General features: G+C 36.7%; 1 protein-coding gene across 2 annotated transcripts in view; it reads left to right on the top strand.

The window, feature by feature from the left end:
- Positions 1-5,081: 5,081 nt before the first annotated feature.
- Positions 5,082-12,364, top strand: part of LOC137970108 (serine-rich adhesin for platelets-like) — an 18,076-nt gene continuing 10,793 nt past the window's right edge. Inside the window, exons 1-3 of one of the 2 annotated variants that reach the window (XM_068816587.1) lie at positions 5,082-5,183; positions 5,280-5,424; positions 5,768-5,842. In XM_068816587.1, the coding sequence (XP_068672688.1) occupies positions 5,811-5,842 (32 nt within the window). In that variant the 5' untranslated portion in view covers positions 5,082-5,183; positions 5,280-5,424; positions 5,768-5,810. The other variant, XM_068816588.1, reaches the window with a different exon arrangement.

Here is a 12,364-nt window from a genome sequence, read left to right as displayed (position 1 = left end):
GAGACTGATTTTATGGCACTTTTTCTGCCCAAATTAAGTATGAGATGAGAGTTTCGAATTTGGTGGTTTCCTTCCATTCTTAACATATCAAAAATTCCTCACACGATATTGGATTGCATTCATCTGTGACTAAGATGTAACAAAGTGCGGTTATTTTCGCAATAAAGTGAAGGGGCAGGAGCTTCTGCAGCAGAATCGGTCGTTCTGAGTTTGAGCCGCAAAACTAAAAGGCAATATTAAATACCAAACAACTAAAACTTTATTCAAATAATTCAATCTATTAGCTTTGATATGATATATAGTTTGAGCCTATATAAAAAATACCGGCACGACAATTCCACTTTTCCGCGGACACCTCATTTTCCATTACCGAGACCTTAAATTCTTTAAATTAAGAAAAAACATATGATGACGAAAAAATGTATGAGTAAGACCATTGGCAGAATGTGTATTTAAATAAATGGGTCCTGAGTAATTTCTTGAAACTTTCTACTATCTTAGCATTGCGTATTTCATTGGGAAGTGAGTTCCATAGTTTATGTGCATCTACTGCAAATGCACTGTCACCCAATGTTTTGAGTGCCTTTAGTTTTGGTGGTACAAGTAATATCTCATCGTTTGATCTTAAATGTTATCTTGATGGAGTTCCATTGGTGGTCAGTTCTGATAGATAGTCAGAAGTTAATCCATGAATAACTTTAAATGTAATTAATAAGATCTTAAATTCAATTCTAGATTTTACAGGAAGCCAGTGTAGTCGCGTTAATGTTGGTGTGATATGTTCAACTCTTGGAATATTACATAAAACGTCTTGTTGCAATGTTTTGCATCCTTTGTGGCTTCTTAATGAATTAAAGAAACACCATAGAGCAGGCTATTACAGTAGTCTTAGCAACTTGTAATCAATGCTCTCTTAATCCAGGAATTGTCTGATATTTCCTAGTGTTGTGTACATAGTAAAGAGCAGTTTGACAGACTTTGTTGATATGTGTAACCATTCTTAGTTGCGGATATAGCCAACACCCCAAGTTACGAACTTTATTAAGTGGTTCGAGTAGGGTATCACCTACTCGAAGATTATCAACAATGATTTTTACCACCGATAATGATGAACCCTGATTTTGCTTTGTTAAGCTTGAGCTTATCGGCAAACATCTATTTCTTGATAGTAGTATCAATGGCATTCTGCATGTTCGTAACCGCAATGTTTTGATTCACGTTGTAAGAGATTTTTCAAAGAGACGAGTAATTTCACTCGGAATTGATAAAATTTGGGCATCTGATTTTGGTGAAATGACGAAATATAGTAAATGGAATAAAGGTTATAAACATTTGTTAACAGTTATTGATGTTTTCAGTAAGTTTGCTTGGGTGGAAATGTTAAATAATAAAAGTTGTGTGACTGTTTGCAAACGCCTTTAACAACTTATTTGAACTTGGACGCGTTCCTAAAATGTTGTGGACAGATAAAGGAAAAGAATTTTATAATCAAAACGTAAATAATGCTTTGAAAGATAATAATATAAAATTATATTCAACTGAAAATGAGGAAAAGAGTTCCATTGTTGAGAGATTTAACAGTACAATAAAAAAATTGATGTCGAAAATGTTTTCAGCTAATGACAATGCTATATATTGGGAAAATTTATAAACTTATTAAAAAGAACAATAACAGAAGATATTCATCACTAAAAATGAGTCCTGTGCAAGCGAGTACAAAGAATTAGTGAAAATCGTGTCAGTAAAAATCTTTACGGTGTTTGGATTTCTGAAAAAATCGGCAAGCCTAACTTTCAAATTGATGAAAATGTAAGAATATCTAAATACAAATGCAGAACATTTGATAAAGGTTACACACCTAATAATATACAGGAAAAAAATATTAGATTCTGATTGGCTGAGAGCAGTGCAGTTCAAGTGTAACAGTGCAAAAAGTGTAATACTACTGCAACTTACACATTGAAATTCTGGATTATGATTGGCTAATAAACAATAGGGTTTGGTCAGAATAGATGAAATCTTTTGTTTTCAAATCAAGCGCGCCCCCTGGATGGCGCAATTTATGGCGCAATTTTTCCCTGATTGCGTGGTACGCGTGAGTTTCTTCTGCTTAACCCATCTCGAATTTTTTCATGTATATTTTTAATAAGTAATGACATGACTTTTCTCATGCAATTTGGAATAAATGAGCATTTTTTCTTTAAAAGAATTTTCTAGTGCTAATTTATTCCATATTGCACGAGAAAAATCCTATGATTTCCTATACAAATTGGACAGAAGAATTTTTTTAGTGTAAATAAAATACAGCCCACAAAATCCATTACTTATAGACCAGTTGACTTCATGGCAGAGGAAATACAAGATAGCTTTTATGAAAAAGAATTACAAAAAACAGATCTGGAAATATTAGAACTGAGAGAGTGATAAAAAGAAAAAAAGGGCGTTTGTAAAATGGAAACATATCCTAATAGATTTAATTCGTGGGTTAAAATAAGTAAATTGAGATAAATTATTAACCATTTTCTAAAGGGTTAGAAACACCCATAAGAACACCTTTCTTAATTTCTTTCAATTTGCCAGTGATTAATATGATATTGACCACCTGTCTTTTGTGCAGCCAACTTTAGAGTTTCTAACGCGTTGAAAACCGCAAAAAGTATATTATCAAAAATAATTAAAGTAGTTTAAAAACAAAACCGACCACCCGTAATGACTACTTTGTAAAAATAATTTAACTATCTCTTTAAAGCTTCACCTCCCAATACTCCAAGATTAAATGCTAATTCGTTTAAATTCGCTACTGATTAATATTTTATCACGAAAGACAGGTGTTACACAAATTATTTTGAATTTCACAACTTAAAGGAGCTAGGTCACGCTATTTTAGGTAATTTTGTTAATTATGAGCTCTAAACGTCACATTGGCAGAACAAGAGTCTTTCATTTGCAAAATCAAGGCCACATAACAACTGAGAATGATTTTCCAGCTGTGTAAATGACATTTTGATATAGACTGATATAAATTTGAAAAAAGGTGGGCCGAAGTTTTTCAAATTTATTCAAATTCAATCCATTTCAATCCTCTCCAGTTTTGTCCATCCATGTCCCTTCTTGGCTTCCCTGTGTTTTGTTAGAGTTCTTCTATAGTTTTGAACAGTTATTTTGATATTTTAGTTAATTCTATGACCATTCGATCAGTGCTGAAATTGCCTAAAAATGGCGTGACCTATCCCCTTTAAATTCTTAATTGTAAAAATTTGAAGTATTTGATTGGTTAAAAAAAATCACGCGACTATCATATTTAAAATTTTGCGATAATGTCAAGCTATGTTGATTTTTTGACCCATGGCAGAGGTCGTCTCTTTTCCCGTACTCGTTAGCCCAGCGAACGCAAAAAGAAAAGAGATCTCTGCTAGCAGGGAACCTAAACGACGCTGTTAACTTTGTTTCACAAAGACGCGTGACTTGCATGCAGCGTCTCATGCGGGTGCGGAAAAGTAGGAGACAGTAAAGGATCATTCAAGAGAAAACCGGCCATACCTACACATTTGCCTTGCGTTAACTCTTATAATAGGCTTTTAACCTCTTGAGCGTTGCAATTCTTTTGAAAGTAAGGATTCCTGCGATCAAGGAAGGAAAGGGTAGCTCACGGGAACAGTCAGGATCGAAGTTCCTAAGCATTTATGACGACTGCTCAAAGCGAACCAATTACTCCCAGTAAGAAAACTAGGAAACTACGATCGTCCGGGTGAGCGTGGTCCTTTGAAGGACAGGTGACGTTTCAACAACCCAAGCGGAAGTCAACTGATTTGTGTAACGTCAGTAGATGGTGTATAAAAGATGGAGTATAAACTGTTCGTTGATGTGATTGGTCAACGAAGTCGTGATGTTATTGGTCAGCCAACAGTCAAGCATCTATGTCATTGGCTGAAAGACTTTAAACAGTGATGGGATTTGAATTTCTTACTAGAATTAATTATATATATTTTGTTGTTGTTTGTGAAATATTTGACAGAAAAGCCCCTTGGGGACGTGGGATAAACGTATGTATGTATGTACTTTTCAAGCGAAGTCACCCCACAAACGACTTATCGATGACATCAACAACAGAGAGAAAACAGACTGAGCGACTTATTTTAATAACAGTAACTGACCAATCTATATTATCATAAATACATGTACAGAAATTAGCTGAAACTGATCATACCTCATTTCGTGAAGTTCAAACCATTTTAATACAAAGCTACAGTATAAAAGCTGACATACCTCTGGTATATACATTTTTGTTGCAAACATAGCGTGATTCATATCCAAGAGCAAAAATTCGAACAGAGGCAAACGATTGCCTGTTTGCGTGTTTGGCAAGAATGCTTGTTATAGGATATTATATTTGTAAGGCCATCATATGGTTTTACGGCCGGATGTCAGGTCACTTTCCCATGGCAACATCAAGTGTTTTGATGACAACGAAGTATACTTTGACCCATGTAGGAACAAAGGGTCTTTGTCATGTCTCTTCAAAATCCGCATTAAATAAATTACTTTCAAATGCAAATAAACATTTGTAACAAAGCTTCAGAGGGTGCCGAATCATGACTGAATGTTTATTTGCCACACAATATAAATATTACGAAGACAATCAATAATAAGAATAAAGTAAAAAAGAAGATTTTTAGCCTTCGGCGTTAAAAGTAAAAGCACTCTCGTCTGCAGACAAGGCAAGGATGTAACCTTCGCTGTCAATGATAAAAGGACGTTTTCCGAAGCGTATCGCTAAAGGCCATGTGGGACCAATCAAGTTAATCAATGCGGTTTATCTTCGAACCGCGTACGAAAAAAACATCAAAAACTTGACTGGTACTAAAAAACAGCCTGATTCCTTTCTTGGTTTGCTGCTATTTATCCAGGCCATCATTTGATCGACAAAAAGAATTACAGCTGCAAAAATAAAGGAATTTACTCTGAATTTTGACCGCTGCCATTCGGCGTATTGATTCCAGCATTGCATAATTGGAAATTAGGGACGATGGTTGATGATTGGTTATGGACTGTTAATCTCGAAATTGTGTGACTAGGGCCGTCTTTCATCAGTGTGCCTCCACCCCCACTGCTCTTCGCGAAAGAGCTTTTGAATAACTGTGATTGGTCAGCCGAATGCGTCACGTGTATGAAGCGCAGATCGGGTAATTGTCGATTTCGTTGTCAAATTTTCAAGCAGAAATAGTCAAACAGATCAATATCGAATTATTGTATGTGTCTTTCTCCGGATCCACTCTCAGACACGCGTGGTTGCACGCCTGTATTTTCCCAACGAGTAAAAGCACAACTTCACTGAAGTGGAATGTGAAGGAACAGATGTCATGTCACGCTGATACCGTGTTATAATTTTGAGTCGACTTGTTGTTTGAGTCGCATTACATGTAGGTGAGTACACTTATATAAATCCTACTATACTAAGCGAAATTTGGCGATTTGTTCAAATTACCTCGCTTGATTGACCATCTGCTAGAGGTTTCGCGTTAATCGCCGCTTGAAAATCGCATTTTGTTTGCCTTCATTGTCGAAAAAGTTTTTAAAAAGCACCTAAGAGACCGCGTTGTGAATGCATATGATCACGCGTCCGTAACTTTCTTGTTTGCAAGGAGTAACACGAATCTTGTAGCAGGCTTACTTAAAGATAGTGGGAGCAAAAAACCATATACTTACGTTTGACTTGAGTGTTCGATCGCCAATTCAAAATTTGTTTCGTCTATCCTGTCTCATGCAGAATTTTGAAGTCTGTTCCTGTCTCCCCTCAGATTATTTCAGGCATGGAAAGTTTTCCAGGAGAAGCCAAACGAAAGTAAGTTTGATTTATAAAAGCAGTGCATCTTCTCTTGAAATGAAATATTTGATGACCTCATCGTAAATTCTTTTTGTGCTAAGATTAATGACAATCGTAATCTAATTTGGGACGCTCTAAATTAAAGTCATCTTAAAGTAATGCAAGGAAATTTGCCTCAATTATTTTTCTTAGCCTTTTCTTTTCGGTGATCTGTGAAATATCAGCCGTCAAGAACTGTTAATACTACTACTACTACTACTACTACTACGTACTACTACTACTACTACTGCTGCTGCTGCTGCTGCTGCTGCTGCTGCTGCTGCTGCTACTACTAATAAAAATAGGTCCGCAATGCGTACTTATGCGGGTCTTATGCTTAGTATAACTCCATTCAGCCCTTATGGAATTTGGTACTGCAGTCTCACTTTTACCATGTGTGATTGGTTAAAAATTTGCCATAACAATGCAGCAGTGAAATGGGTTCCTTAAGTATGCTTCAAATTTCAGGACCTGTTCAGAATTTTACATTGATGACTTGCCGCTAAACTTTCTCTTATTGCCATTTGCACAGTTTAGATAACTCTTGCCGCATGCTACATCATCTCTATCAGCTATTTACGAGTAACAGAAGCACTAGATTGGCTAAGAAACAAGCATGGCACTGTCATACATTCATATGATCTTATAAATGATCAAAAGAATGCTGAAATTCAACTAGAATTCTAAGATGAATCATCACTAGATGAGGTTTTCAATGAACAAGTACCCTCAGATCTTGGTGCAAATCCCCAAACTACTGGAAATCACAGTCCATCAGCAATAACAATGTATAAACAGCCAAGAGAAATATCTGATGACCAATTACGTCGATCAGTTACATGAAGATCTTTACATAATAAAAAATGCAACCCAAAGCTTACAACAGGGTGCTTTCATGGACTAGAAATAAAATGAAAACCTCATCAGCCTGAAGTCACAAAATGTTGAACCAGTTTATTTGTTTATAACTGAAGGTGGTGGTGCTGGGAAAAGCCATTTGATTAAAACAATTTACCACACTGTAGTAAAAACCTATAGACATGCTCCAATGAATCCTCAGAATCCAACAGTGTTACTAGCAGCATCTACTGGAGTAGCAGTAATAAATATTGATGGTACACAGCATTAGCAATACCTAAAAATACAGGTGATGATGTGGAGGAAAATCCAGGTCCTACAATATTTGATATCATTGATCCAACAACCACTGTGTCCGCTGACTCTAGTCAAGGAAATGAAGCAATCTTTGGTGTGAATGCTGGTAAGCAATGTGTAGCAATGTCACATACTACTATGATATACCACCAAATACAAGATATTAGTTTGTGGACTAATTCTACTTTGAACAATATTTTGGTTATTGGAAATAATCTATACAGTTCTATAAGATGTTCTGTGCGAACAAATGACTATTTGCTCTTAACTGATGTTCCAGACATGGTTTCAATATTTGATAAAGTGTATTCATTACAATATAGTGTATTAATGCCATTAGTTAACAAACAACAATTGTAATTCCGTTGAGAGTTTGAAAATACTTCTAGAAGTGAATTTCTAAGAGACGTATATGGACCAATGTTTGATGTCATGAACAAACTTCCAGTAAATTAGTCCACAGACTAATATCTTGTATTTGATGGTATATAATAGCAGTAAGTGACATTGCTACACATTACTTTACCAGCATTCACACCAAAGGTTGTTTCACTTCCTTGACTAGAGTCAGCAGACACAGTGGTTGTTGGATCAGTGATATCAAATATTGTATGACCTGGATTTTCCTCCACATCATTTGCTTGCCTTATAAGCAATGGGATGTAAACATTGTAGCACATCATTTGTGTAAACCAAAACATCACCTCATTTCATGACTTGTAATGTCCAACAACTTGTTTTAATGTTGGCAAGTAAAACACATTAAAGTAAAACATGATAAGCATCATATTCCAAAATCGCCCTGGCGCACGTGAAAATGCATCCTTGGCTTTCACAAAATTGTTGTGGCAGCTGATCCTTGACTGGTATTGTTCGATTGTTGTTCCCATGCTGGTGGCTAGTAGCAGACAACAGTAAGAGTACAAAATACTATTCTTTGAGAGTGCAAAACTGTTATTCAATGCCACTATTTTTTGGAGTACAATAACTCTTTCAGTTTGGGGTGTAACCTACACCGACATTTCTAGCCAATAAATACTGGTTTGTGATAGCTTGTGAGATACTTGTGAGGTATGTGGTGCATTGCGCACCGGATTTCAAGTCGATGAATGTGGGCTTGCAAAAGGGTCTTAGCTTCAGTGCAATCCGCACTAAACACAAGCCGAGTCTAGATATGTTGGCTTGCGTGAGTAAACACTCAGCGACGTCACCTGGATGAAATAACAAAGAACAAACAAGGCAGGATAGTTTAATTTTTGAAATGAAAGAAAGAAAACCAATCTGAAACAGCAGGACAGATCAATTTTGAAACACAAATAACTTACCTTGAACAATTACAACTAATTTGCGGTGGAAAGCTCTTCAAAATTTTCCCAAAACAGGAAAAACGACCGCTAGAAGCAATGGCCAACACTTGAAAACAATGACCTCACAATTACTAGTACCCAGTCTACAAGCCAGACTGTCATGTGTGTTCTCGTCCTCAGAGTGACAAACTGACTGACTGACAATCAAGATCTGCCTCTGACTTAGGAGTCTGTATGCATACAATGCATAAGACCCCAATAATAATAATAACTGTAACTATTACAAAATTCTCGAGTCTGATTGGTTCTGTGCATGCCTATTTGTGACATTATTGGCGCACAATCACAAGGGTGTCCAATACTACAACTACTAGTAGTAGTAGTAGTAGTAGTAGTAGTAGTAGTAGTAGTAGTAGTAGTAGTAGTAGTAGTAGTAGTAATGGAACTGGTCACATACTTAGGAGGACTCTATCCGTCAAGTAATCCAGAAGACTTATGGCTGCCCCAAGCTCGTCGGTTGATTTTAGCACCATAAGTGAAAAGCACAAGACTTAAGAATTCTAGTATAATAATGATAACTGACAGAAACAGCTCAATAAAAGTAGCGGGAAAACTGTAGAAATATAAAGACCTTGAAATCAAGATCAATTGAATGTGAGAAATGAAAGCTACAACAGTGTGATTGGAGCCCTGGGACTTGTAAAGAAAGGGGTGGGAAAAAAATTCCCAAGAGATCCCAGGTAGCATCAAACTCCAAGAAACTACAGAAGATCACACTGCTTGGAATTTTTCACTCTAAGAAAGGCACTATCCATCATATAGCAAATAGACTTTTACCTCATGTTAACCCTAGTCCCAAGGAATGGGCCCAGTTATTTTGTTTTATTATTGTGTGAAGTTACAGCGTGGAGTGAAAACTAATGCGGTTGCATGTATTTGTTCCCCCTGAAATTTTATGATCGTGCTTTTCAAGGACCAGAAAGGTCCACTGCTTTCTTTTATGATGTAAAGTCAACTTCGTTCATGAATTTTCGTATGACTGTTTCTGACACCCACAAGAAGGAAAATTGTACAAGCAATTGACTTGTTACTCGCCTGTGATTGGCTACTAAGAAAAATATAAAAAAAAGAGGCTCTAATGTTCATGGTTCAAGTGTCCACGCTGTAAAGGAAATATGATGATGATGATGAACTTTATTATGAGTGTCAAGTGCATTTACATGTATGTGTAGTCCTGGGGCACTATAATTTGGGAAACTGTACAGAGAGAGCAAGGATGGCGCAGTGGTGAGAACACTCGCCTCACACCACTGTGGCTGGGGGTGGGATTCCCAGATCACTTGGTGTCACACATTGGTTGATTTGGTTGTTTCTCTACTATGCTCCAAGAGGTTTTTCTTGTTGTCAGAGTGGTGGCAATACAAAAAATTGGCCCTTTTCCACTGTTCATTGATTTTTGTAGTATTACATTGCACAAAACAGTTCACTACAAGCTTGAAGTCTATGTGTGCATCTGGTCACTTCCTGTGGCCTAAGGTGTCTAGACTGTTGGATAACCCTTCGATTGAGGGATGTTTCATGTCCAGTCAATTAAGTGTCCAACACTTTCCTGACTATTCTTGCAGTGGATACACCCACTTTCTGCTTGTAAGAGTGTAAGAGTGTAAGTCAGTGGTGGCAATAGGCCTGCAGTGTGTGTGTAACTCATGAAAATAAACAAGTCTGTTGGAAGCGTGCTTCAGTTTCAACAAATGAGTCCCAAAATCGGCAAGAATTTGTGACGCTGATGAATAATAAAGCAGCTTCTATTTCCAAATGATGGAATGAACTGGTGATAAATAACCTCGTCTAGGAGAGTGAACTGTTGACTTTGCAGAAACAATGGTCAACTTTAAAGTGCTACTGTGATCAAATTTTTATCCCTTGAGTTTTTTGGTTTATCACATAGAGTACCATGAAACATTAAAAACGCTGTTTACCATTTGGAAATATCTGCATTGGTTCCAGAGATATTTAAGTTTGAAAAACGTGTTAGATATGCAAATGAGAAGGCTGATGACGTCATTCACCCAACCCAATAGAACATCAAGAATATAAATAGAGCTATCTTGGTCAATTTGCAACAGAGACCATTGAAACTTGGTGAGCTGATAGTTCTGAAGGCAACACACCTACGACTGTAAAGAAATTGGTTCCCATGGCGACTCACTCTTTTCCAGTCCCCTCCAACCTGATTTCAATATTTTGGTGATCTCAGGCTAGAAATACATTAACCAAGGCCACAAACTCGACCTAACATCTTTATATGCTGACAGAATCATGCAGATGAGGCACCATTTGCAAATATCAAAACAGAACGCCAAAGGTGGTCTGCAAAGCTTTTAATATCAGGGAGGTCTGGAACCCAGTATGTTGCCATGGTAACAAAAATGGTATGCTCATATTGTGGAACACATCTACTAGAATCTTAGTGCAAAGAACCAAGTATTTCTGATACAAATTGGCTGAGATATCTTTCTCCATCGTACTTAATCAAAATTTGGTAGGGTTTATGACGTCATCACTTGGCTAATTTGCATATTAAAAAAACTTGAATATCTCCAGAACAAAAAGAGATATTTGAAAATGGTAAACAGCATTCTTCTTCTCGTACAGACTATGTGTTTATGTGCCAAAATGGCTTCGATAGGGAAGATTCAAATTTCGTCACAGTAGCACTTTAAGAGTTGGGCGATTGTGATCTTTGTATTGAATTTGCACAATTCTTGTCAAACTTTATAACACTTGAAAGAAAAAAAAAGCAAACCAACAAAAGCAAAAACCTGGTGTCTTGCCATCGTTTTTACACAGATGTATCCGTTTTTTGCAAGTTGCTAGGAAACAGGCAAGATAACTTGATCATGGTGGCTGCTGAAATCGACGTCACTTTCGATTTTGCGATTTACTTGTGCAGCCAAAAGCACAATAGAAAAAGTGAACGTTTCAAAAATCTCCCAAAATGTTTTTCGCTGATGGTAAATTTATATATTTGCAGTTAAAAATTTATGTTGTTTTCATGTCGCAAATTTTGTTGCTGATGGCAAAATATTTTATTGTCCAGCAACGCTTCCAGAAAGGTTCCTTCTGCTCTTCCTAAAAACTGTGTATCAATATTTATTTACTTTTGCATCAATATTTGTTTTGCGTAAAGCAGGCTGACAAAATCTGCACCTTGTGTAGTTACCATATTTTTTAGCGTTAAAATAGAATTTTCAGTCCTTTGTTTTCGACAGAAAGGTGTATAGTTTGAGGTCACCCATCCAAATACTAACCCCGCAAGACAACGGTTAACTTCAGTGAACATTTGTCTTGGAAAGCTATCAAAGGCTTGTGGTGATAAAGAAGTTGCAAGGGAACTTGAAAATGACTAAGATGTCAGCCTCAAAACCAATGTTTCTCCATTCCCTTTTATTTTCTTCGATCTTTCTTGGTTTAGTATATTACTTGTAACCACATGTCTTCTTGGGGGGCAATTTATGTAAGCCATCTACCATGGAACTATGATAATATATGGTACCAAAACATTATCGTGTACTATTAGAGCTACATATTACGCAAAGACAACTTGAATCTCCTGGAAAAGAAAATGCAGCTCAGTTGAGTTATGGAATAAATCGCTGTTACTGCTCTACCACACATACGCAATGCGTTCCTTGTCAAGAGCAAGGAACTCACTACATCTTTTATAGGGCATGATCTTGACTGCATATTAAGGATATCAATGTCTGATATGTTGTGGTCAGTTTCTTGGTCAGTCTAGATCTTAAAATCCCACAACAGCTATGCTCCCCTTATCACCATTATCATCATCATCATCATCATCATCATCAACAGTTTCTACATGTAATAGCCCACTTTTGATATATTCAGCTCTAAACCAAAGGCATCATCTCGAGGCTCTGGGGAATAAATATAAGGATTTGTATGAGTTTATTCCCCAGAGCCTCGAGATGATGCCTTTTGTTTAGGACTGAATTTTAATATATCGAAAGTGGGCTAT

This window comes from Montipora foliosa, chromosome 9, assembly GCF_036669935.1.
Source record: "Montipora foliosa isolate CH-2021 chromosome 9, ASM3666993v2, whole genome shotgun sequence".
NCBI classification, from domain to species: Eukaryota; Metazoa; Cnidaria; class Anthozoa; order Scleractinia; family Acroporidae; genus Montipora; species Montipora foliosa.
This window is presented reverse-complemented; position numbering and strand designations above follow the sequence as displayed.